This window comes from Pseudopodoces humilis, chromosome 3 (genome assembly GCF_049639895.1).
Source record: "Pseudopodoces humilis isolate 2021_Gansu_Grassland_sample_001 chromosome 3, ASM4963989v1, whole genome shotgun sequence".
In the NCBI taxonomy this organism is placed as follows: domain Eukaryota; kingdom Metazoa; phylum Chordata; class Aves; order Passeriformes; family Paridae; genus Pseudopodoces; species Pseudopodoces humilis.
In genome coordinates this window covers 6,133,092-6,160,701 of record NC_142202.1, presented here as the reverse complement: position 1 = coordinate 6,160,701, position 27,610 = coordinate 6,133,092, and the positions used below count along the sequence as shown (strand labels likewise).

The 27,610-nt window shown below is 37.4% G+C and overlaps 1 protein-coding gene across 6 annotated transcripts in view; it reads left to right on the top strand.

Annotated features, from left to right (window-relative positions):
• Window positions 1-27,610, top strand: part of TASP1 (taspase 1) — a 78,545-nt gene that overhangs the window by 31,840 nt on the left and 19,095 nt on the right. For 5 of the 6 annotated variants that reach the window (XM_005525430.3, XM_005525429.3, XM_088052870.1 and 2 more), the window contains exons 9-11: window positions 5,998-6,117; window positions 7,033-7,111; window positions 22,100-22,210. In XM_005525430.3, coding sequence (XP_005525487.1) covers window positions 5,998-6,117; window positions 7,033-7,111; window positions 22,100-22,210 — 310 coding nt within the window. Of the gene's footprint in view, window positions 1-5,997; window positions 6,118-7,032; window positions 7,112-22,099; window positions 22,211-24,817; window positions 24,952-27,610 lie in introns of those variants that run through there. The other variant, XM_088052872.1, reaches the window with a different exon arrangement.

The window sequence follows — 27,610 nt, the reverse complement described above, 5'->3', positions numbered from 1 at the left end:
TTGTGCTACAAAACTACCAGGATTCCCTCTGTTCCCCCCATTCTTAGTTTAAATGTAGAGCTTTGGTTACCTATGAGAATGTCATTCACAGTGTTTGTGTTTCATGTTGAATATCAAAATATAGGTTATTAAATTAAATGCCTGTGCTTTATCTGAGGCCTGTGGGCCTTCAGATTGGCCATTTCTCTTTGCTTTGCTGTCTGACTACTGAGTAGATGACATATGTTGATATAAATAAGGAATAAATCCCAGAGAATGGTTAGCAAAAGTGTATTCTCTATAGTCTGCAAATGCAAACAGTGACAAATTAGGCAGTTTACATCTGTGTTCTTAGGTAAGATGTTTTCTCTAGCAGGGTGTTAATTTCTCTTTTTTCAAGGAGCTAAAACCTGTGAGGAAATTAAGGATGGGGGAGCCGTGGAAGTTAGTTGTTCGTTTTGGAACTTTTCCCTTTCACAGGACTTCAGTTACCTCCTTGTGAAACTGAGAGAGGAGGGGTCCCTGTGCAGTATTGCTGTTCACATAATAAGGGGCAAGTCAATGCTTGAAACATGCCAGTGCATGAGCTTACTGACCTGCAATTTGAAATTTCAAGGGCTCCAGAGTCCTGTGCAGCGCTTGTGGGAGATTCCCAGAGGCCAGTGGTGGTAGGTAAAGGAGGTGATGAGATAGAGCTCTTCTCCCTGGTGAGTAATCCAGTAACAACACGCTGGTTTTGTCAGCTGTCTGGGCACATCCTGTCCGTGGAGCGGGGATGGAAGACCAACCTGTGCTCTCAGTACGGAATTCTCGTGCTATACACAGAGTGTAGGATAATTGCTGCCTTACAGGAAGTAAGGTTTTCAAAGTAGCTTTTCAAAATAAAATGGAAAATCAAATTCTGAAAGAAAAACATGTAGAATATATCTTTCCAAACTAGTTAGTATAAAAGGGTCATTTAGCAGGGTCAAAGTGTGTGATTTGTTGCCCTAAAACTCATGCTGTGAGAGCTGTGCTCTCATAAAAGGTTTTAAAATAACTGTTTTAAAACCATTTAAATACTTGAGTAACTACAAGTTAATCTTCTTGTCAAAGTTATTTTAATTGATAAATACTCATGTAACTTTTTTATCAGCTGTGCTTCTCTGCACAGCTGGGCTTCCTTTCTTTCAGCAGGACTTCAGAGTTGTCTTACCTGGTTTGACTCACCCACTTGAACTCTGTGCTGCAGCTGAGCTTGTGTGCCTCTGTTATCAGTGGTGCAGGCTGTGGGGCGAGCAAGGTAGAAAGGATGTTAACAAAGGTGGAGTTAAATGGGATCAAAACTAATAGGACAGTGTGAAGAGACAGTATTGCAGACCAAAACAGACTGAAATTGCTTGGAAGTTTGAGCTACTGATAAATGTCACCAGCTAAAAAGAAAAATGCAGGCTTAAAAATCAGTTTTCAATAAGACTGTAAGTATACCAGCCTTAGAAAGAATGAGGCAGTTTAAGTTTGTCCAAGTTTGTATGGACAACCTTGGCAGTGTAAGTTACTAAAGGAGTTTTATTTCCTGATAAATGGAGGTTTCTGTTGTATTTTTCATTGTTCACCCAATGTAGGATTTGCAGAGGGTTATGCATTTGCATATAGGAAGATCCATTTGTAACTTCATCAGATTTTGAAGGTGTAAAATTTCAGTCTTTTTTAAGTTGTAGAGTCTTACTGATTTGCATAGCTAAGAAAGAATTCATACACAAACAAAAATTAACTAAAAATTCTTTTGGGGGGCAACTATGATGTGTTCATTCAGCCAGATGCCATTCTCAAGTTCTCCCCTCAAGCACCAGTAAGTAGCAGAAGTAAATATTTGCTGCTTACTATTAGTCTGTCTTTTACCAGAGGAAATTGTCAATGAAAATAGCAGAGTTTGGCTAGAAGCCCTAATTTTAATTTGTCTTTTGCTATTACGAACTTTTGCAAGTGATCTCAGCATATCTGTAAAAAGTTGTCCTCTTCTTGATTTGATTAAGTGACACTAAGAACCCCCAGGACACATGATTTTTTTGGGACAGATTAGTGTAAGTTGTAAGTTTGTAAGTTAGTATTTTATAGTCTCGTTATTTAACTCCTTAAATTAAATTATTTAGATTGAGTTTTATTAAAACTGGCTTGGTTTTTATCTAATGTAACATAGGTACTCACATACATGTACACCAGTTGGATTTATATGTGTGGAATCAACAGTTCCATGTTCTTCAGTTATTGTATTAAGAATGAACATACTTAGAAAATTCTTTTGTCTATGTGCAGGTAATTGTAAGTGTAGCAGTCAATTATGGCAATCTAGTGTCTATTTTATTTAGTCTTGCAGTTTGGAAATTTCCTTAAAAATGAAATAAATGTTCCATCCCACATTTGTGTGGAAGTGGTCTTTGATGATACCTTATAGTTTTCGAAAGTGTGCTTCAAAATCCTTTTAATATGGGAAAAAAAAAAACTAAATAACTCTCACCTATTCTAGTTAAAGCAAAAACAAAACAATGGAGCTTATCTGTGGAAATACAGTATGGAATCATTTTCTCATTTTGCAAATGAAGTTCAAACAGAATGTTTGTTTTTACACACCAGACAACTGTTAAACTGGGAAGGCTGGGATTGTTCATCAAGCTTTGTATAATTAGGTAGCTGGGTAATAGCATATAAATGTTAATTCCTTCAATCTGATTTATTTTGTATTTTGTTAGTTATACTCAGAGATGAATTTTAGTGGTAATTACTTTCCATGGCATTTCAAAACTATCTCAAGTGGAGAAGGAAAAGTCCCTGTGTGTAGAATCTTTCAGTGGGCACTGGGTAGAGCTCTCCTAATATGCTAATTGCTTCCTTAGGGGCTTATGGTGATGAATATTTACAATTTTTTTATGTGCAGGAGGGAAGGAGGAGTTTTTAAAAATGCTGATAGAGCTCTGCATTTATGCAGATGAGCATCTTCCTGTTTTGTGTGCATGTTCTTGGCAAAATTTGAATATACGGACCATGGTTTAATGAATTAATTTCCTGCTGCAAGGTGCAAATTAAGTAATTAATGTGAGGTCTGACTTATAATGCTCACTTTCAGTTGTTTCCATGCAAAATATTAACTACATAATAGCTTATCTATAGGTTGCAATACTACATCGTTAAAACCCCCAAAGTGCTTTTGCAGTGGACAAGTATAATTTACTAGCTGAAGTCAGATACAGTATTTGGTAGCAGATATCACCAAGTTTCCTTTGGAACCTGCAAAATTTTAAAATTTAAGTAGCCCAATCAATCAATCAATAGAAAGATAGGACAAGCAAGCTGAATCTTGTTTAGTCCTTATTGGATCTGTATAAAGTTTGGTCTTATTTTAGACTTTGTGAACCGTAGTATTTATCATACTTATTATTATTATCCTGACACTAGCATGACAGGATCCTCTTGCATTTCAACATTCATGTGATTTGAAGAGATGAAATGTGTGACACTGGAAGTCTTCTCAGCAGGGGCAGTCTAGCAGTGACTCCTCAGTACCATGATGCTTTCCTGAAGGGAGATGGACAGGAAGTTCATTTGTTAAATTGTGATGAGCTCTTTATTTACTGGTCCAGAAGTCATAGGGTTGCCAGTACAGTTCCCATACACAGAAGATACTGACAACGTATTTTTCCCATTGGATGTGGAATAGAACTGGTCATCACTGATTTTGAGTTTGCTGAATAAGGATGCATACAGCATCACCTACATATCAGTGCCTTTATTTTTGATTACAAACCAGTCCCCTCGACACCAAACCTGTATTACTGAGAGGAAAAATACAGAATTCCTTTGCTTCAGTGATACAGATTTCCTTCAGAAGGTTGTGTGGGCCAACTCAACCTTCCCTCAGCAATGCTTCCCTTAGAAAAGATTTCCAGCCTTAAGGTTGCCTCCTTTAAACTAACTTTGACAGGCTTGGTTTTTATATCTGTAGTTGTCTATTAATCGAGTTTTTTGTTGTGGGTATAATTTCCTTTGATAAAAGGGGGCAGAGGGTAGACAGCAGCACCTTTATCATAGTAGTTCTTCTCCACATAGAAATCGTAAGAGAATTGGTGTTGGGAACAGCTTTGTCCAGTCTGGTCTTGGAAACCTCTAAGGATGGGAATGTGCACATCCCGTGAGCAGCCTGCTCTGCTGCTTAAGGTCTTTTCAATCCACTGAAGAGTATTGTTTGAACTGCATTAGTATTAGCTCAGGGTGTGTCTGGGAGTCCTGGGAGTTGGAAAATACATTTGCACATGAGATGTTAAAAAAGGGTTCCTTAATTTTCTTTCATCTTCATAACTTGGAAAGGAGCTGGCTCTTTTCTTAGCCCCTTTGCTCCCGTCATCAAAACTCTTTTTGTTTCTACTTTTCTTCCCCTCCATGATCCCTAATCCTTCCTTCCTCTGTTTTTCAACTTGCTCTTCTTTCCAATGCCAGCTGAAACCTTGGACCTCTAACTTTTCACCCTTCTCTATCTTTAAGCAGTTACTCTGCTTTATTGTTGGGACATCTGTCCATTTGTTTTAATATTGAATATGGTCAGTGCCAGCATCTGAGTGCAGAACTTGGCGGGGAAGATCTTGGTGTAGGTGCAGAGAAGAAGCTTACTGTTTCTCAGGGTGAAAACCATGGATGAAACTCCTGCCTAGGAGTTCCAGTTGCTTGAAAAGTACTATAGAACATGGTAGTGCTGCACTGCTTATTTTTCCTTTTGAGACTGACACAGAATTGATCCAAGCATTTTCTCTTCAATTAAGTGTGGCCAGAGTATCATCATTATTGCAGTACTAGAAGCCATGCTTGATAAGTGACATAATATGCCCAAGCAAATTTTAATTGGTGATGGTGATTGATAATTTGAAGTTGAATAGTTAGGTGTTTTTGTTTTTTTTAATTCCTCCCTCTGAATTCTAGTCTGGAAAATTCACATTTGTATGAAAAACTTAGTAACCTTTGGCATTATTTCACTGTGTAAGCCTATGTAAGAGGCTTGAAACTTGTGCAGCAGCAGTGTGCATCTCTGGAGTATGTGGTGGATGATGGACCAGTTTAGTTTATTTGTTTTATTTTCTGTACACTGCATGCTGTGTGTGTGGTGGAGCATGAAGTCTGAGTGCCTTGCCCTGGGTTCTGCAGAGAAGAGAATTTAGGGCGAGCCTAGGCAGAGAGGGGAAAACTGCTTCTTCTCTATGAGGGACTTGGTGTGGTGTGTTGAGGAATGGGGGAAGGATATAAAGACAGACCCCTGATCCTGGGGGGAGTAAATCTACCTCAGAAGTCATGGAAGTAAGGACACTTTTAGTTACCCTCTAGTAACAGGGTAAAAGTAGTAATAGGGTAAAATTATTTCACTCAATAAAGATTCCTGAACTGAGAACAAGTCTGGCGAAAGAGTCTGTCCTAGGGTAGATTTTTTTTCTTGAGTCTTCTATTTATTGTCTTGCTCAAAATATCAGTATTTTTCTCTTTACATGATCAACAGCTGTTTGTTTTTTTTGGTGGTGCTTTGTATTTTTTTCAAAGGGGGGTGTTGATGTTTTTGTTGTGGTTTTTTGGCTGGGTTTTTTGTTTGTTTTTAATTTCATTTTTTAAAATCACACATCTTTAAAGATCAGAGCCTGAAAATGCTTTCTTGAGCCTTTTAGGAAAGGCCTTTTGATGTGGCATCAGTTGCTGAATCATTTCCTAGTGGACAAGTGGCAACCACTAAGAAATTGTGACTTCTGGCACTTTTGTGAGTAAAAGTAGGTGATCTAAGCATTGGATGAGTTCTGAGATGTTTGTTACCTTCTTGTTACTGCAGAAGTTTCATTAAGGTCCTGTCTGAGGCAAAACAGCATTTTGGGAAGATTTATGACAGTGGATACAAGTGCATGATAACAAATCCATTTTCTTGCTAGGCCTCTCACACACTCCTAAGGAGTATGATCTGACTTTAATATGCTGGTTTTGCTAGGTTTTGTTTTCTGTTTGTGTGTCCTGCAGGAGAACGACTCAGGAACATTGGATACAGTTGGTGCAGTTGTTGTTGATCAAGAAGGAAATGTCGCTGCTGCTGTCTCCAGTGGAGGTTTAGCACTGAAGCATCCTGGAAGAGTTGGTCAGGTGATCATTGTACATTTTTTGTTTAGTTGGGAATGGTTGTTCAGTGTCACAAGCAGGTGTGGTGTCAAGCAAGAGCTGTGACAGCAAACTTCTGTTCTTCCTGTTAAATGCTGAAGGCATTTTCACTGTGTTGATATGCAAGTGTTGTTTTTAGTGTCCTCCATCAGTGTAATAAAATAGTGATAGGTAAGATGCTCTGTAGTCAGTTACCTTTTGACAGAGGTATCAGTAAGTTAATTTCTTGGGCTTAAATACCTTCTTAATACCACAAATGGTCTCTTACGTGCATAGAGTCTTAAAATAAGATTTCTCTCAATATTTAGGGAAGCTGTCCTAATTAATTTTTAAATGATCTTGTGAATTGGAAGAAGTGACAAAACTAATAAAATAAAGTATTGGGTATTTATGATGTGTTATATATAATTATGATTATGTTTATAAATTATGTATAGTTCTATTTATTATTAATGTTAATAATAATAATATATTTGTGATGTGTCACCTTGTTGTTGTTAGGGACTTTTGAGGTGCATCAGAAATTTTATACTCCATTGCTGTACAGCTGTATTTTTGGTTGACATTTTCCACTGTCCAAAAAGCAGTTCTCTTTTGAAATGTATTTAAGATTTTTTTTGTCTGTTTTTTGAATAGCAAACTGAAAGAGACTTTATATGAACAGGGTTATCTCTACCCTCATTTTCTGTTAAGCTAGGCTAGAATACTGTATCTATGTCTAACACTTTGATCTCAAGAATTGTAAGAGGATGTAGCACTTGGATTTTTCTTGGGTTTCTTTTTTTGTTATTGTTGTTGGTTTGAGGTTGTTTTTGTATTTTCCTCTTTTTTTAAAGGAAAGGGAATAAACCAGAACTCTCATACACTTAAAATTTATGAGCAATGTGCTTCTTTCCTTAGGCAGCTCTTTATGGTTGTGGCTGCTGGGCTGAAAATACAGGAGCTCATAACCCTTATTCCACTGCTGTGAGTACTTCAGGTATTTACTACTTTTATGAATACTTAATGAAGTTGCTATCTTTCTCTGTAATTAGTTTTCAAATTTAAAATACCAGCAGCGTTTCCAGACTATATTCTAAATTTGTATCATTTATTTGCATATATAGGTATGTCTGTGTGTGTGTCAGTGTTGCCTTTAAATCCATGAATTGATCTCTTGCTGGTTGCTTATGTTGCCCTTTTTACTTAATTAGCAACCATGGGAATTTTTATCCTGTTTTGTATTGCTCTGAAAGGACATGCTGCATTTGTTAAGTATTAAGGAACCTGTCTTTTAACCTCCTAGTAAGAAGAAGTGCTTATTAGCCCAGTATTGTATTAAATGCAGAATACCTCTGGGAATGGAAGCCTTGTATAAAGGACTAAGATAATCAGAGGGTCCTTTGGATATAAAAATGCTACATGCAGTGTATTTTCCTCAAAAAATATTTAATTAGCATTTCAGAAGAGTATTTAAATGAATTTTCCTTCATCTTTCTTTTCCTTCTGAAAGGAAAGGGAAGAAGCAAAATCAAAACTGGAGTAAGTGTATCAGAAAATATTTATTCAGCAATTGTGAAAGTGGTGTAAGAATTAGGAGAGCTTCTGTTCTCTTTGGAAGGCTCAGGATCCTGGACACACAAAAGTATTGTGTTCATTTGATGCCTTGCAGAACACAAAAGTCGTAAGGTGAAATTATCTAGGAGATGCTTTTACTTTTTTTTTTTGTCTTCCCCCTAGTTGTATGAACTGCCTCAATCAGAAAAACTACTTGTAACACATTTTCATAAGTGCTTATGTCAGGTTGCAAAATTTATGGTATTGCCCACTGCTCAGTGGTCAGAGTTACCAGCATTCAGCACAGGAAGAGATGAAGAAAATCTGCAGAGTTCAGATTTGGGTGATGTCAGCTTTATCCCATGGGCAGTGCAGAGTTAGAATCCTGCTACATACAAAAGCAGTGGGGAGAGCAAACTGACAGGCTGCAGAATTAAAATTTGATAGAAGCTGAGGAGCATCAGGAATATCCTGTCTTGCTTTTATTTCCCTTGTATTCACATCTGTCTTGCACTCTTGAAAATTTATTTAGATGTTCACCCTTAAGTTTAATGTCAGTAAAAGGAGATGTCCTTTTTGGTACCTTCTCAGGGGATGTTTCTACTGAACGCAGGAGGGTCAGAAGACATTTTTACTCAATGGACACTGTATTGATTTTGGTTTAATCAATGCTTACTGATGTAACCAAATATATTTAAATATTTGGGACCATATTAATTAGTGAGCACAAGTCCAATATTGGAGATTGTGGAAAAATGGAAGTGGACAACTTTATTTAGTTCTTTAAAGCTGTTCTTTGCAAAGTCAGCTGAATTTAAAGTCTATGTGAGTACTGAGAAGCATCCTGGTGCACTCACAGGAGACGACTAAATTTAATGATGGCCTGAAATAGAAGCCTTCTTTTTGCTGGTTCCACTTTTGTATAGTGCTAAATACTTCATTGTTATGCTACTTAGAACTGTCATAGATACACAAAGATGGGTATTTGTTTGGTTCAAAACTTCTAGCTTCCATGACATTACCCTGATCCCAGTCCCAGTTAATTGGAGTGGCCTGCTGGTGGGCTGAGAAGCATGGTCATCTGTTCATTCACGGATTTGAAATTCAGACTAGTGGTGTTTAATTAAACTCTTGTTTCTGCTTTTCCTTAAAGTAAGTGTGTGTATGTCTGTGAGAGAAAGGGAGATAGAAATGTTTACAGGAAGTGAGAACTCTTCTGTAATCAATACCATTCTTTTTTCCATTTCAGAAGCTTGTAATGTTTTATTTTATAATGTACTTTATGTTTAGTGCAGTTCTAAAATATATTGCTGCCTGTCTCTTGTTTAAAATATGAACATCCAATGATGTGAACCATGAATTTAATTAAGGAGCAAAGGGATGGAAAACTAAGTTGTAGGAAAAGTGAAAGAAAGAAACTTACAGCTTGACTGGGTCGGGGAGATGGGAATGGGGGCATAAATATCTGTAAATGTTCAGGTGAAACTGCCATGGCCAAGGAAGAGAATAATGCATTAAGATACATCATTGTAAAATACTTAGAAATAAATATACTGTCTGAACTCATGGAGATGCCTTGATTTAGAAAGCTCCAAGATGGACAGTGCTTCTTAATAGAATATCACCACTGTCCCTTGATGTAACCAGACCCAGACTAGACTGTATTTGTAATTGTGTTTGTATCCCCCTTGCAGGTTTCCAAATGGGTTTTGTGTGGACATTGATTTTTTAAAAATCAGCAACAAATGCAGCTTGCATGTTATGTATAAATAAAAACTGTGTACGTGCACAGTAATTTCATATTCCATTTTATGTTCAGACATTTACACCTGTATGTAAATGTATTTAAAATATGTACGTAAAAGAAGTCTACAATCAGTTTAAATTTTTGTGTTTTTCACAATATAACATTTTATTCTTTTAATTTCACATGTCTATTTATTTTAATTTGTCTTTGAGTCATAAATTTGGCACAAATCTAATAGTTTCTACAGGGAGTTTTTTTTCTGTTTTGTGGGAGAAGGAAAAAAAGAATAAAATTAGACTGTGGTTGCTGTGGGTATTGAGTAATGTTTAATGTTTATTGTTACATGACTTCAGAGAATAGCTGACTCATCAAATCACATTTGGAATTTTAAAAAAAAAAATCTTGAATAAGAAGTTAAACTCTTAATTCCCCTAAAGCTTTATCAGAACTATCCTCAAAATTATTTGGTATTAATATGTGTCAGACCAAACAATTTTATCTGAATAATTCCTTGGGAAGTAAAAGTTTTGTTTTGTGCTCGTTTACACTTTTAAACTTCTTTTTAGTGATCACTGAGAATAGAAATTTAAGCCTTGAGAGTTCGTTGTATCAGGTTCTTTATTCAGTCAGGAAAAAGGATATTCTTTGGCATCAGTTGCATACAAGCAATTTTGAAAGGTCAGGTTTTGTAAACTCTTTTCATTCCATACTTAAGAAATTGTTTGTGTCTTTGGGTCTTGGAAGTGATGATCAACTAGAGACTGTACAGGTTGGGGAAAGGAGACTTTGGAATAATAATTCAAAATAGGCAGAGTACAAGCTCTCGGACATTGAAATCCACATGGAATGGACACATTGGGTTGAACCAGAACTCCAGACAGTTTGATGGCTTATCTCCAGTTTTTGCAGTTCTCCAGTGAAATGTACAGGACTGGGAAAAGCACCTCCGCTGCATTAGCCAGGCTTCTGGCAATTTGTGATATTGGGACTTTATAAATTGGAGATATCGTTGTTCTAATAGGTCACGGTGACTTCTAAAAACTGCTTATTTCATTCTGTTCTCAGAAGACCAGATATTTAAATTTTGCTGGGAATAGTTTTATTCTGTGGTTACCTTTGTAGAAACTTCTTTGGAAAAGTAAAAGTTTTAGTTTAAATGCTGCAGTTCTAACACAATAGGCTTAATTCTTGAATTTTTATTCATTTTGTTCTAAAACCCTCCAATTGAAGCTTCAATGTCTTTCAATACCTGCCTTATTAAAAAAAAAAAAAAGCAGGCTGGGGGAAAATGTTGCCACACAAGTACTTAAAAGTAATTCCAAGTTCCTGTAGCTTCCTTTCAATAGTTGTGTATTATTTGAAGACATCTTGGACCTTCTGTTGGCCCTGTGGCTGCTGGGAGGCTTCCTGCTTTTGCCTGTTCAGGAGGGATTTGGTATTAGTTCTTAGGGCTTATAGCAAGTTGTTTCTTAAATATTTTTGGCTATTTTTATCATGTTTTTATGTTGAATGTGCCAAAGGTGGTCGTTCTGAGCTTGTTTGGGCATGGCTTCAACTTTTTGCATGGTAATTTCATACCTCTAACAGTCACTTGGCCTTGTTGTTTAACCACAGTGTCTTTGGTTTTATTTTTAATTTTATTTTTTGGCTTTTCAAAAGTTACTTCAAGGTTTACAAAATACAGGGTATTGTAAAACTCATATTTTATGGTTATAGTTTAACAGGGCCTGGGACAACTGAAATAAAAAGATGGAGACTTTCTAAAAAACGCAGTGGGGGAGATGGTGAAACTTAGAAATGACTGTGAATTTAGGGGGGCTAAAATCCAAGATTTATTCTGTAACTCTCAGTCTAAAATTCTGTTTCTTAAACAAGTAAAGCCTTTATGATTTTTTTCCCCCATAAATTTTTTGAGACATTTTGATATATAAACTCTGAATGATATTAAAATTAGTATTTTGACTGGGGAAAAATGGCTGTGGGACTTTGTTGGCAGCTGAATGAGAAACACTACGGGAATTTAAGTATCTCAAAACCAGTATTAAAATTCAAGAAATTTAGAGAATGTTGCAGTTGCAGGCTCAGCCAGGATACCTGGGCAACCTTAGCTAAGCCATCTAATAACAGTGCAAGGGCCATTCTGTGCAGCAGTGATGGTAGAGATGGAGTGAAGGCTTGTTAGATGAGATGAGCATGACCAGTGGCCTTTATTTAGTGTAAATGTAATTAGCAGCTAAACTGGGTTTTTGGATGGACGTAGTAGAAGCCAATTCTGTGGTGTTTAAAAGCTTTTCTGTGCAAGTCTGCACACAGATGCAAACAAAACAGGCTTCCCTTTAAGCACTCCCACCACCCCCCACAAAAAGAGGCCAGAACCACCCTCGTAAGGCTGCTTGGAACTCTTTAGTGGGTGTTTTTTGTTGGTGCATGAATGTAAACACAGGAAGATGGGTATTATTTGGAGGGAAAACATTTGTGAACAAAACCCAACCACAGGAGAAACAATAGTCCATTTGTTGGCTTTACTGTAAGAAAACATTTCCCATTTTTTCCTGAGCGTAATAAGAATCAAAGACTTTGTGCATGTTCTTCTCATTCAAAATAATACCAAGTGTGACACTAAATCTCTCAACCTGTTGGAATATCCGTGATGATTGTGAATATTCATTCACTAACTGTTCCAAAAGTAAAACTTCTAGGGTAAGATGCAGGTTGTATCTCTCCTGGGAGATAAATTGACAAATAATAATTATCTTTGGATATACAGAACCTTAACAGTAAATATAAAGATAAATATAAAATTACAGTAACAGCTAATGCAGGACACTGTGAAAATGCAACTCTAAGTGGAATTTTTGGGTGGAAGTGTAGAGACTGATGTCTTGCATTTCTTTCATCTTTACAACAGCAGGAAATAGAATACAAAGGATGGGTGTGTTCTGTGTCTAGATACCAGCCATTGAAGCCAGCAAACCTTTAATAGTGCTTTTCTGAGGATAGAAGGTCTTGCATTATTGTTTTACAAAATGCAGAAATTCTGTAACAAAGAGCTGCAAAATCTCCAGCTCTTACTAAAATGTATTTGAAGAGACTGTTTGATGCAAGAAAGGCACATAGATTATCCTAGGGAGATTTAAAATGCAACCTAATTTATGATCCCAAAGAAGGAGTAGAAGCTTGAAATACATTGAACTCATTCAGAAAAATTAAGGATGTTAACATACATAATTTGGTTTCAGGGCCAAGCCAGAGTTGTTTTGTTGAGAAGTTAGTAGGGATATCAGATTTCTGAAAATAGCAGATTTATTTATGAGGTGTAATTGAGGATTCTGTCTGGGAAAAGTCTTTCAGTGATGTCTTGCTCTTCTCCCCTGCACAGAATCTTTTCTTGAATGGAATGAAAATCAGATAGAGAAAACAGCAGTGTTTTAGGAATATGTGTACAAGCTGTATTTATTCTGTGTAAACTTCCTTGACAGTTTCTTGTGTTGGTGAATTCACCAAGATCCTAAAAATAGTGGTATGGTCTCATGAGAAAAACAGTGGCCTCTATTCTCATAATGACATTTTATGAGACGGCAGAGATTAGATCATAATACTTTAAAAGCTGTGTTGGATATACATTTGTTTATATAATGCATCATTCCATGAAGGAAAAAACACATGAAGAATCACAGAATTGTTTAGTTTGAAAGGAACCTCTGGAGGTCTAGTCCAGGCCCCTGCTCAAGGAGGTTTCTCTTGTTTTTGAAATTGATATCAATAAGAGAATTAATATATTCACTTTTCCTTGCCCCACCTTTTCCTGCTCAAATTGTGTTCACATCTGTCATTGCTTCCAGTTCATTGTGTGTCTTATGGGTGCTTTTGCAGGAAATATGGAATGGATAATGTTGGAATAGAATGAAATAGGAATGACACCTGTGCAGAGATGGGCTGTGATTGTTAAATTGTTTGTTGAGCTATGCCCTCAGCCAGCATTTTGGTCTGCTTATGGAAGCCACTGACTTGCAGATTCCTACTTGAAAACTCCTTTTGCAAGCAAACCACAGTGATGTGCAAATCTACAGAGTAAATACTTTTCAGGGAAGCTTTAATGCAAATGGATTGACTTGTAATGCATAACTTCAGTTTTGTGATTCCTTTTTGTTGAGGGTAGTGGTGGCTGTGTTAGGATCCGGTGAGTGAATACCTGGCCAGTGCTGTTTTGTAGAAGCATGGAATGGTTTGGGTTGGAAGGACCTTGATGGATGGAGACCCTGGACCCTGGGCAAGGATACCTTCTCCTAGAGCAGGTTACTCAAAGTTCCATCCAGCCTGGCCTCAAACAGTTCCAGGGATGGGGCATCCACAGCTTCTCTGGGCAACCTGTGCCAGTTAATTACATTTATAGTGTGATTATAAATCTTGCTTCAAACTTGTATGTGTTATTAGCCCTTATATATGCACAAGTGCAGCATTGTCTGTCTGGCCTGTCCTTCTGAGTCCACGCTCCCAATGCCCAGAGGAATTCCACATGCAAATCTTGTATCCTGTACAGAATGTTTGAGCTACTCTATGTGAGATAGATACTATGATACAATTAATCTCTTTGTAGGCATATGTATTATCTCTCAAAATCAGTCTGGCCCTGTAAGATTTGGGGAATGAGAGGTAATTTAATGCATCACAGATGAAGCAGCTGCATATGGAGGAGAGGTATGTCATCATTACTGTGAACCAGAGGGTAGGGTGGAGGAAGAGGAGGTCTGTCTCCAGACAGATCAGTGTTTACCTGTGGAGTGAATGTTTCTGTCAAGAGTTCATTCAGCTTTTGAGTACAGATGCAGTTGGGAGGCTTCAGTGCTGTAGCATGTGGTGTGTGAACTAACTCAGCAGCACCACAAACTTGGGAGAAGAGGGAGGAAGCCTTAGGCAGAGCTGATTTGGGAATGGTAGCATTGAGAAGCCATCAATTAACACAGTATTAATTATATTGCAGTGTTCAGAGCTGAGGGGTTTGTCCTCAGCATGATCAGGGTGGTTGTTTGAATTGCCTTCAGAAGGCTTGTTGGGAAGCAGAACTGGATGGATACAGTAATCAGAGTGCTTATTGCCTCTCAAAATTTTAATTTGACTTGATGCTATAATATCTATTAGGCTTGAAGGTACAGAGGCTTGTGGAAGTTGTAGCCTCCTGCAGGAGGCCCAGTGCTCACACAGCAGCGCTTTGTAGCAGGGCCAGCATCCCCAGCTCCTGCTCTGCACTCTTAGTCCTGTCCCTGCTGCTGTGCCTTGCCCAAGTGGCTTGAAACAGGGGCAAGGATAGAAAATTAATTGGAGATGGTGGGGCTGGCTGAGCTCCCTTCCTGTGTCATAACACTTTTCTGGGATTGGGAGTAAGTGGTTTTATACCTTTAGTTAGCAAACACAGAAGCTACTGTCTTGCTTCCTTCCCTGTAAGCTTTGTATGACAGGTGATGTAGTTTGGAGAGGTATGGTGTTTTTGCAGACATCAGTGGCAGCAAGGCTTCTGAGGAAGGCCTGAGGAAAAGAGTTGTCTTCTTTCTTTACACCTTAACTGAAATTAATCTTTCAAAATGTATTAAATGTAATGAGGAATGTAAGAAGTACATCTTCTTTAAGGGACCTACATTTTTTCTTCATTCTAACCTCTCTTGGAGGTACATCTGAAATTCTGTTTGTTCATAGTAACTCAAACAAGAAGCTTTTAAAAGAAATTATCTGCCATTTACTACTGTTTAGAACTTAAGGATTCATTCATTTGGCATTGTATCTCTCTAACTTTTTTGTTTTTTAATCTGTAAAATTGTAAAAAAGCTGAACAAGTTGTTCTTTAGAGTAATTTTAGTTCATTTTTCCCATATTAAAAACTTAGAGACATAAGTGTTTTCCTACTTTTCCTTAGAGAAGATACTGTAGACACAAGTTTGTCTGCATGTTGAATTTGTCTTTTGTTACCTTTGAAACCTGCCCAAATTTACTGAAGTTTCAACCTTTGGAAAATTTCCATTGCATTTTCTTAGTAGGTAAATCATCTAAGAATATTCTGTCTGCAGCAGGAATGTGCTCCATTGAGCCCTCTAGGATCAGTGCTTTAGGAATTGGACTGGACTTTGTTTGCAGGTGTTTTTTCTGGCAGTAGGTCAATAATTTAAAAATTTCCCCTGCTAGTATGAAGACAAGATACGGCAGCTGATAGGAGTAAAAAAAGCTAAAAGTTATGTAACTTTAATTTAACACTGTAGTGTATTCTGGCAGACTGCAGCATTTTGTCTTCTGAGAATTATACATTAAAATTTTATTTCAATATGTAACTACCTGCATCAGTGTCTTGCTAACTAAATATTTTTATTGTACTGTACTTTGTTTTTTAAAATCACTGCCTTGCAAGTTTTTAGTCAGCTTTTTCTAGGGATGCTGGAAATGACGAGCAGAGCTTACTGAAATACAGGTTTCACTGTGTTTCCATTAGGCATAACTAGAAATTATCCAGGAAGTAAAGCAGAAATAGTAGTTCTTTAACTTGTTAACTGACACTTTAGGGACTACTGCTGAACTGAAAATAACATCAAAGCTTAACAGGACAGGAACAACAGGGCCAGGTTCAGACTGCGCTGTGTAAGAATAGATGATAAAATACAGATCACCTGTAACTTCTGTCTTTAGCTTCTGAAAAGTGAAGAGTCATACTTTGGCAGCAGAGTAAACTAGATTAATTTTTCCATTCTTGACTGTATGTGAGTAATGCAAGTTTCCATTCTGTACTCCTTTAAAACAAGTTCCAACACTTTGTGTCGAGGTACTGTGTGTTTCATAGCTAGCTGGGCTCCTGCAGCCTGTCAAAGCTCCATAAGCTCTCTGCTTGTGGCTCGCAGAAAGCAAACTCGATTTTCATTTCTCCTTCCATTCAACAGGAGCCTCTTTCATGTCTGAAAATTGAAAACGCGTGTTTTTCAGTGTGGTGCATGGATGTGTGTGTGCCCTCTGGCACACCTGTTTCTAATTTCCTGACTTGAAAGCATCTCCCATCAAAAGAAGCAGAAAAACAATTTCTCTCTGACACGCTGCTCGGAGGCCCTCGCTTTGCACAAGGCTTTCCTTTCGTTTGCCATCTTGCTTCCATCGGAGGAACGTTATAAGATGCAGAGCACGCATTGTATGGGATGTTCAGCTTATATTGTGCTGGGCTCTTTCTCCTCTTGTTGTGGTTATTTCAAGAATTAGAAATCTTCTTGAGAAGTCACTATGCTGAGGAAAAAATCCAGTGATTTAATCCTTAGTTTCTTGCATGAAGCTCAAATGAAAGAGCCACGTCTGTAGCCAGTTAAGGTTTGTGTAACCTGTGAAATGAGTGTTAGTTACCATTTAGTACAGAAAGATTAACATTTAAAAATTATAGCTCAGATTTCTTACATTTTTTCAGAATTGTATGCAGTGTAAGACAGTATCTAATATAATAGCTAAAAGTTGAAGATGTCAACTGTCTTAAAAAATGAAAACAAAAACATCATATACCCACCCCCAGTAACTTGGTTGTTATGGAAGTTGTGTATAGGCTAACTAGCAAATTACTGCTGCTAGAAATACTGAAATTACTGAAATAAGTAACTGAAATAAGTAATTACTGAAATAGTAACTGGAGGGGCCTACTGATGCATTCAGAACAGCTAAATTATTGTAGGATAACAGAAGAAAAAGAGACTACAAAAAAAACCCCAAAAAACGTTGTAGATTCCCAGACTGTTCTTGTGCAATTCTTGTAGTAATCAATGAGGAATATTTGAATAGGAGGTAAAATTGTATTATTATCAGAAATTACACATTTCAATAACCACAGAAAAGGGAAATTGTATTTCACTGTTGGTCTGCCTGGCATGTTGAAAGAAAAACTGCATTAAAAACTGTGTTGTGGCATGATCCAAGATATGTGTCTCTGAAGGTCAGTGTTGATGTTTCTGTAGGATCCTCAAGTGATTTTGTATATGATCTTCAAATAATTTTCAGGCGGGAGTAGAAACTTCTGGTTGAAGACAGGTTTTCTGGGATCTTTTAGAGTTTTGTTTGGGTTTGTAGTTTGTTTACAAAATAAAGGTGTTGTGGCTATTAAGCCTCCTTCTTTCCTTCCCTTGTCGTAAGAATATCTTGTCATATATCCCTGGAGCCTTTAGGAATCTGTATAGTCTTTCCTCTTAATCTAGGAGGCTAGAAACTTGCATCAAAATATCTGTATGTATGTTTCTGTTTAATTTTTGCAGGATCTTAGAGTGGTTTAGGTTGGGAGGGACCTTAATGATCATCCTGTTCCAAGACTCTGCCATGGGCAGGAGCACCTTCTACTAGAACAGGTTGCTTAAAGCCCCATCCAGCCTGGCTGTGAACACTTCTAGGGATGGAAGTTGCTCTTCCCTTACTCTCTAATGCTGTTACCTCATTGTGGAAGGTCACCAAACTTGTCAGGCATGATTTATCAAAATAGTGTCTGTAAACTATTTGTTTTCTGTAGAAGCTTTTTTTTCCTTTGCCAGTAGCAATCCTAGAGGAAAGCAGTTAATTGTACTTAGCCCTGCAAACATGGACAGCAGCAGTTCCAACAGTAGTATTTTTGCCAGTGGTGGAGTTACAAGTAAGCAACATGGTGTTTGCAAAATATTACTGTGTTAAGAAAATAATTTGTTTACTATATGAAACAGTTATTTCAGTGTGAAGCACTAATTTAACCCAGTAAATTTTTCCAGCTAGTCATCTCCATTTGAGTCACTCATGTGTGAAGTCTTAGTGAAGCATTTGTCTGTCATTGCAAAATACTCATCTCTAAAATATAATGAGCTTCAGGTTACTGAAGAAGTCATCATCATGACTGGGAAAGGATAATAAAATGATTTAAACTCTGTTTACAGGAAAGTTACTAAAACAAATGTATTTGATACTTTAATGTAGAATTGAAAAATTCTTAGTGGGAGTCCCTCTTGGTTTGGTTGTAGTACTATTCAGTGAAAGAAATGCCAAATGTATTAACACTTGCAGTTAAATGTAGTATAATGTGAGATAGTTAAGCAAATGAACCAGATTTGCATTTTCATCAGCTTGTGTACATGATTTAGAAATGTGTTTAAGTAGCTTTCACTGGAGTTGCTGTCTTGAGTCATGTTAATGCAACTTCTTTGGAAGTTGGCTAATGCTGGTGGTTAGACTAAAGCGACTGGAACTATAAATTTGAACCCACAACTTTATATTGTAAGTTATAAATCAGTTTTGATTGCTGTAGTAATGTGTACATTCATTTTGTGCCTGTTTGCTAGTATTATCTACAGTGTATCCCCAGTTAGAGGCTATACAGATGTATAGATCTGCTAAACCTGCAAGGAGTTTGGCTTTGAGTTGAGATAATAGAAAGTGTAACTCTTCTCAGCCTGTATCTGGTCAAAGTATGTTAAACACTGCTTAGTTGTTTTTTTGTTTTTTTTTTTTCTTCTTCAAAAATAGATGTTCCTACATTAAAAACTACAGTAACAAATTTTTCCAAATAGGGGAATTGTTTTGCTTAGCTATCTGTCCCTGCAGACTGCCTGCAACTGATGTGTTGAAAGATTTTTACATACACTGCCAGCAGCAGTCTGTAAGTTTGCTGCCTTATAGGTTGACATAAGTATGACAAAAAAAATTACTTTGTCTGTGGGGATGTAGAGATATGTGATGTGTTAGTAGAATTGCAAAGCTGCTTTCCTTGTGGTTGATCCTGGATCACATCTGTGGGCTGCAGCTGTTCTTAACCCATATTAAGTTTTCTCTCTCTGATTTTTTTTTGGAGCAGACTTGATGTTATGGGAACTCTTCAATAAAGTCATTCTCCTGGGGGGGAAATAACATTGTACGTCATGCTAAAAAATGGCCATTGTTTTTTTGATGCCAATTTAGGAAATACTTGAAAATTGTGAAGTAGTAACATCTGGTTTTATTACTAGATGTACTGGAGATGCATAGGCTCACTCTGATTTCTGTGTCTCATTTGTTTGATTCCTATTCTAAGTCCCCTGCTTCTTATTCATATAGTTATATTTAAAGGTATTACATGTTATATTTTAAAGGTACTAACAGATTTTTTCAAGAAAAGAACCATCTTTCTCAGTTTTTGCTGGAGTATATGCCTGCTCAGTTTTGTTCTTTACAGCAAAACTTCATAGTGATTGAGGTTTCTTAGCTTAAAAAAAGTGATGTCCATGTTGTGATCAGTGGGTAAAATGCATCTTGTGGGATATTTTTCATGTTCTTCATCCATCACTTTGGAATAAATAGTAGGTGACTCACAGTTCTATTGTGGGCAGAAGCTTCAGAGTGTGGGTGTAATGAAGCAAGTGAATGGACAGACCCTCCTGTAAGCAGCTGCTGAGGTTGCTCTATTGCAAAAGCCTCTTGAAGATTATCTCCTAACCAGGACACTTCCCTCATTAACTTGAGATCTTGACAATCTCAGTGAAAACACTTTTTCCTTTGTGCTCTCAAGAACTTCCCTTGGCTGTGTAACTGTTGTAGTATTTTGGCTCTTTCATTTTCCTCTAAATTTGTAACTGGTTTTTACTCAATCTGTTTGCTATACAAAGAATTTTTTGTCTTCCTGTTGTGCCAATTGTATGTAGATTCAATGCCAAAGTGTCCCACTTCAAACAACTCATTTTAGCTGAATTGTATTAATCAGGAGACACTGCCCATTAGCAGGGACACATAACTGAAGACCAAGGTATTTTTTTGATGATTGAATATAGCAGGATTTTGGGACATGTGTACACAATTTTTCAGCAGTCTGGTCTCTGGGCTGATTCTCTGACATCTAATGCATCCATACTACTCCAGAGGGTGGATTTTTGATTTCTTGTGGGGGTTTTAAATCTTGAAAGTGAGGGGGGTATTTTTTTTTTCCTTGTGTATTAGCAATCTTTAAAGAACAGTGGAAACTCACTGTGCATTTAAGGGGAAGGGTATAATTGTGTGACAAGTAGCCAGAGAGGGAGATTCTTTGAGTAGGCTGCCATGTTAATTAGGGTTTAAAATGGTGAGAAGAACTAGAAATCAGTCAGTGAGTAGCTGCAATACACAGTGCCAGACCTACCAATGTGTTTGTGCCATGTTGTACCCAAACCAGTCAATGCTCTAAACTCAGCATATGCACAGCGATGAGAGACTCAGCAGGCTGTGCTGGAGCCACTTTAGGTTGGGTTTAATTATTAAATTTTTCTTTATGCCACATCTAGGCTGGCTTCAGCCAGTGTCTCTGTTCTGGGCTTGTTAGTGCTTCCAGTCAAGTGCTTGCTACCCTTGGAGACTGAGCTGTCTTTGTCTGAAGCCAGCCTAGATCTGATGTCTAACCAGCTCCAGCTCCCTGCCACTTGGAAGCAACTAGATTGTTTCCAGACATAAATTTGTTTCTGGAGGCTGTGTAGGTGTATTTATGTAGTTCTGTACCTGAGCTAAAAAGTCCAACTGGATTATAGCAGATTTTTTTTTTATGGTTCCAGTGTATGTTCCATCATCTTGTTGTATTTAATGAGCAATATGCTAGAAATATTTATATTTAATTATGAACAGACTATATCTGACTTCTCTCTGTATATTCTGGTGTCTAATGCAGTTTTAGGCCCTGATAAGTTACAAATTTGATCAAGATGTAGTCACATTTAGATAGTTTGAGATCACTGTTATGTTACAACTCTACATTAGTTATGTTTTCTTCTTTCCTAACTGGATAATACAGTTCACCTGGCTCTTGGTTAAACCTCTTCTGGCTGCTTTGTCTGCTTCCCTGCCATTGAGGAAAATGTCAAAACAGGAGGTACAAATAGTGTAATGACCCTGGTCTATGTGGAGAGGGTATCAGCAGTGAGTTTTCCTGTCCAGCAAAGCCCAGTTGGTCCAGTACACATGAATGGTGTCATTTGGCTGCAGCTGTACGTGCCAAAGTACAGTACAGGAAGGGAAAAGGGTGTAGGAGAAAAAACAGCAGGTGTGAAAGTGTTCTTACAGAAAAAGAGTAGCAGCTATGACCTGCTAGTCTTCACCAAAAATAGGTTTCAGGGGACAGGTGCAGAAAGCACTGAGGCAATAAGTGGTTGTTTGCAGAAGCTTTTTAGTTTCTTAAGGACAAACCTTTAAAAATTACAGGAATTTGTATTAGGAGTCCAGTGACCAGGCACTTTTGCAAAAAAAGCATGGGTGAATTAATGTATTCCTTTTTTGCAAAAAGGCTGAATCAGATTGACTAAGTAGAAGATTCTGGCATGTGAAAGGAGTTACTGTGTCACTGAAGTTCTCAGTCTGAAGAGTTGCACGCAAGGATCATTACCAGGAGAATGATTAGTAAGAGGATTCTATCTGGATAGAGATGCCAAGTCAGAGACAGTGTCACTGTTTTTTCTTTCTGTACTTTTGTTTGGTTTATGACTCCGTGCAGTTGAAATTTCAGGAAAGTTTTGACAAAACCACTGACTTAGTTGCATTTGAGTGACTGTGTGTCAACATCTTTACAAAATAAAAATCTGTGGCAGAAACTTGTCATATGCATCACTATGAAGAAACTGTCATTATTTTGCATCATCACAGCCAAATTAATGTGATGATGTAAATTAATGACAGGATTTCTTCATAGTGATAGCTTTATTTTGACTATTCCCAATCTTAATATTTCTTTAGGCTGTGGAGAGCACCTTGTCCGGACCATACTGGCCAGAGAATGTTCATGTGCTTTGCAAACAGAGGATGCCCACCAAGCTCTCCTAGAGACTATGCAAAACAAGTTTATTGGTGAGTATACAGCCCTAAATGTCACCCAACGTCATTGAAAATGCAAGCAACTCTATTAAATAAAGATACTTATGCTTGTGATTTCTGTTGAAGCCTTGTGTTGCAGTTGGCTTCAGATGTAGTGTTGTGTTACATCTGAAAAATGTTAAACTACAGAAGAATATATTAGGAAATTTAAAGGAAAACCCTTGGAAATATCTCAATCGTTATGTGAGTCATAGAATACCCAGAGAGGTTTGAAGAAAGAATTTCCTGTCTGAATCATGGCCTGTGGCATACAATTGCATATTTTAGAATTGAGGGTGAGGAGCATTAGTAAAAATTCTTCATCATATTAACCCTTTTAAAAATAGTAGACCTCAAAAGTATTTCATGCTCTAATTAAATGCTTTGGACAGAGAGATTTTGCTTTGCTATTTGCATCATAAAATTAATTTCTTGAAAAAGTGAAATGGACTTTGTTAAAAAACCAATTTTTTCTTTAAGAGAATTGTGCCATATGTCTTCAGTTTCTTGTAAATATAGATCTTGGTTTTTTTCCTCAAGTCATAAGCAAAATATGAATGTGAATTTTTAAAATAACCATAAAATCTTTCCCTTTTAAAAATTCCAGTGAAACTTGTGGCATATATGTTGACTTGCAGTGTTTTCATACCCCTTAAAATTTTTCAAGCTTTAGAATCCACAGACAATTTTCATCTTCAAAATTTATTATGGGCAATGTAATAATACTTGTACAGTGTGTTGCCAAAGCTCATTTTCTGATACTTTAATTAGAACTGAAAGAGGGATACATACACGCTTTTTGGGGTCCCAGGGACTGATGCCCGTGGTCTTGGCAAGCAGTGCATTGCAGTTTCTTGGTTTATTTTTATAGTGTTGAATCCATGTTGGATTCTGCTTCTGACATTTGACTGTTTGAGGGGAAGTCACCTTTGCACTGGAAGACTGCATTTGATAATCTGCTGCTGTACTGCAGTCATTTCTAGGTGTAGTAAGAGTGCAGGACACTGTGTGTTCCCCAAAAAGATTCTCATCCAAGCAAAAATATAACTTTTTAAATTTAATCACTCATTCCAGTGCATAGTGGCACAAAATTAGGAATTTGTGTACCCAGAAGAAGTGCTTAGAAAGGATGCTTATGATAGCTTTGCTATCTTGTAGCCTGCTTTGCAGATGTTGTATGGAAGTGGCCTAACTTTAGGAAAGTCAGATCTTTTAGTCCAGACTCTCCAAATTTATTGTGCTGTTTGTGGCAAGAATACTAAAAGCAAGCCCAAATTGTATGTACCCTTCTGCAGTTTCATATGAGGGCTTGTACACACACAAGATGGAAAGCTACTGATGAAGTAATTCATAGAGACTGGTTGATAAAAGCCCCAAATTTAAATTTTTTTAGTTAAAGGTGCCTTCTTTAAGTTGCTTTGAGTTGTCTGGGTTTTCTTTGTTCTGTTTGGTAATGGTTAGCAAAAAACACAATTCTCATTTTGCTGTTTAATGCAAACATATTTTGCATAACACCACTTTGCATAACAGATGTTTTCATTTAGATATTAACTGGCTCCTATGTGATATATACATTGTGTTCTTTAATGGAAATGTGAAAATGTTTCTGTTGGAGATAAAAGCCTATTAAATTAAATTCTTACAACTGAACTATCAACTGCAGAGAAAGAGGAGCTGTACAGACAGAGGTACCAGGATATCAGCGTGATTTGTTATTGCCCTGGGAAAACAGCAGAAAGTGAAAGAGTGAGAGAGACAGGATCAAATTAATGCCCTTCATGAAAAGAAAATTTGAGAAAACATTTGTATAACATTTATATAAATGCTTTGGAATTCCTTAGTTTTGATTCAGGACAGGTCTGGCTTGTATTTTCAGAAACTTACCACTGCAAGCTTCTGCTGCCTGACAGCAGGAATGTATCTGCTAATTTATTCTCTGGGCAGTGCTGATGTAGGGAAAAAAGTCACAGCCACCTTTGTTTTTTGTGTAGGTGAAATGCTTGGATTAGAAAACATAAAATCTAGTTTGTGCTTAGCTGTCCTGTGAATGAAGAACAATCGAGGAAAACATCAAAATCCGGATGCATCTTGCTGGTTATGTGAGACCTAGTATTGAGTTAGTAGCTGGTAGAGAAATTTTGGAGATCTTGGCAATTCTGCAGATGGAATACCAAGTTACATGCAGCAAATACAGTGCAACAGTTAAAAATGTGCATTATGTGAAGTAGGTTCATACAAACAGTAGGTTCATACAAAATAGGTTTTTTTGCTGTGACTTTTCATAGGTGATGTGCTAGTTGGTAGCACAGGATGTGTGGGGTGGTGCAGGATTTCTTACTGTGAAACACCAGGATAAAATGGGCTGATGGAGTCCTTGCTGATGGCATGGATGCTTCCCTTGCCTTCCTTAGAGCCCTGCTTTGTGGTCTTGTCAAACTGTCACCAGAATTATAATGGACCAAGGCATTGGAAAAAAAACCCAGCCTTTAACAAAGCTGAGCTAGAATGTTTTATCAGAAGTCGAAATGTATATGACTTGTATCAGAGGAATGAACAGCTGATTTTGGCAGTTGCCATCAGATTGGTGCTTCCTGTTTACAGGACTCTCCAAGTGTCTGCAGAGCCCTGGGAATCTTTCCAGCTAGGGAATGCCTGGCGTAGACAGTGAGTGCTGTTTAAACAGCAGGTGATGAGCAAACTCATGTCAGATGTGCTTCTCTCATCCTTTCTCAGAGCCAGCTTACTGTGGAGAATGCACAACTGATGGTTGAATCAGAGGTGAGAGAAATTAAATTTAAGACTTTTTTTAAAATGGAATAAGTTCCATATCTTTAGTCAAAGAGCACAAAAGGCTTGGTTCACAGTTAAAGAATGGTGTTCTGTAAACACAGATACCTTCCAAACAGAAGAACAGAGGATTTTGTTACTCATCATTCCTTTCAAATGCAGCCAAGTTTGTGGAATGTAGACTTAAGAGTAAATATTTGTGTCATCTCATTGGTGGGAAATCTGGGCTTTTAACAATGGCAGCATTACCAATGGTACTTTAAAACTTCTTATGAAGTATTAGAAAATAATGAGCTGAAAGACATAGTTGGAATCTGATATTTGTTCTTTTCTTAGTGGAAATACGTTTCTCTAGTCTTGTGTTTTTAAACTCTCTTCCAGTTGAGGGAAGTCTGCAGAAGGGTAATAGCAGAAGGTTAAGGCTGACACTTTCTCTTCTAGAAGTTTAGTGTCAAAGGTCTCTCTTCTGAGCAGGGCTTTGGACAGCTAAGAATCATACAATATGAAATTCCTGATTATTAGTTATGCTTGCTGGGGAGGAAAAAGCCTGGTACTTTAACAAGACTGAGTACATTATAGTTTCCTTTGGTGCTGCATTTGCTTGATGCAAGCTTTGTAGTATCCTTTATGGTTTTCTAGCAGAGGAAACAAACTATGGAAGCATGTTTGTGCTTCTCCATGACACAGAGGAAAAGATTCCAGAAGAGAATGAAGTGATCCTGAAGTTTCATAAACACAACGTGGTGATGTTCCACAAGGATTTGTATAGGTCCTCCCTATGCTTCTCCGTGTCAGAAGCATTGGGATTTTATTGGTCTGTGGTATCATCAGTTATTTAATTTCTTAAAATCTTCCCTTTAAAGTTTTAAAGTGCAGGTGTTTTCCCTTGCAGCTTCTTTAAAAATTCAATATAGATGTTGGAACTAAATGTATTATGAAATATAAAGCCCTGTGACTTAAGACAGCTTGTGCTTAAACATTCACCAAATAATGGTGCATGGAATTAAAAGCAGGCTTCATTTAGTGCTTATTATATTCCTCTAATGTTTATTTCAGTTGTTACCTTGGAGTTTAGCAGGATACATAACAGAAGCAGAGTGGCAAACAGCTTCACTTCCACCACATTCTGTACACAAGCTGACAGTCCAGTGGCTGAGGTGATCTATAGCCTGTTGACCTGAAAAAGTCAGTGTTTCATTCAGTGCACAGGAAGGTTTAGGATTGTTTAACTGCCCTCTGTTAAAACTCGGGGATGCTGGAGCATTTAATTGGTTAAACCACAACCACACCAGTGTTTAGACCCAAGTTTTTAAGCCTTTGAAACCTGATGTAAACAATGAAGCTGGTAATGGTTTCACTGCTATGGATGAGTATGAATGTAAAACATGTGATGAGCAGCTGGTTCATCCTTCAGCTGGGTAAGTGTAAATAAAACACTTCATTTACAGCTTAGTGTTGAATCTGTGCTATAATGGCTCTATGCAGTAACTACAAATGGGGAGAAAAGGTTCAGGAGTGAACAACTCATATCAGTCCCATGATCTGGAGGGAACAATCTTCATCATGCAAGGACTTTAATTCCCAAGAGATGCTGAAGAAAAAGGGCTCTTCACTTGTAACTGCAGCTCCTCCAGAGCAAGGCTGAATGTTGAAGCCATTATTTGCTTTAATACTTGTGAAATCACTCAGTTCTATCCCTGATCAGTGGCTGAACCTGAGTCATAGTGTTCAGCTCTGTCTGCTCTTGCAGAACTTCATGGGATCAGTGAATGTGGAGTTGCTGTGAAGACCTGCTTGCTTGTTTTTGAGAGACCATTGCTACACATGAATAACATGCAAAATACATAAATAAAAAGGTGATAATGCTTTCTGTATGTCACATAGCAATAACAGAGTAGTTGAGCTTTGAAGGAGAGAAATGTGTTTTGTAAAATGTAGTTTTGTGACTGGGAAAGGTGAGGATTTGACCACAACTAATGAAATATGGGGTTTGTTTGGTTTTGTCCTATCCCATCTCTCCGATGTGGCCAGTCAGTGCTAACATTATTAGTTAATGCTGCAGTTGGAGTTTTACTTTGGATTTTTCATGCCACATTCCTCAGTGGTATGCCAGTGTAACTGGGAAAGCAACACTGAGCTTCATGAGACTTAAAACGATATTTAAAGCCCCAGGTTTCTGTAATTTTGTCGTTAGCAAGCAATTAGATCAAAGATTTATCCAGCAATTCTATTTTATTGAAGTGGAAAACAATATTTTTGGCTAGTAGGCATATTTTGGTTTTATTTTAAATAAATTTTGAATTTGTACGGGCAAATCTCTCTGAAGAGTAAAGAGAGAGACAAAATGGTGTAGGAGGTGGGATCCAGATCACTTTTTCATTCTAATGAGAAACCATTCTGCCTTTAATATATGTGGCAGTGTTTTAGTTCCACTTTTTCTCCTCCTCTAAAAATACTAGTTAAATGAATATATTAAAAAATCATTAGCTATATTGTTATTTTTTACAGAAGTCTGCTGTTATTTCTTTTTCTCAATAGGTTGGCTGTAACAAAATTAGTTTTAGAACTAAATTAATGAAATATGTTCCTAACCTTTGAATTCAGTGT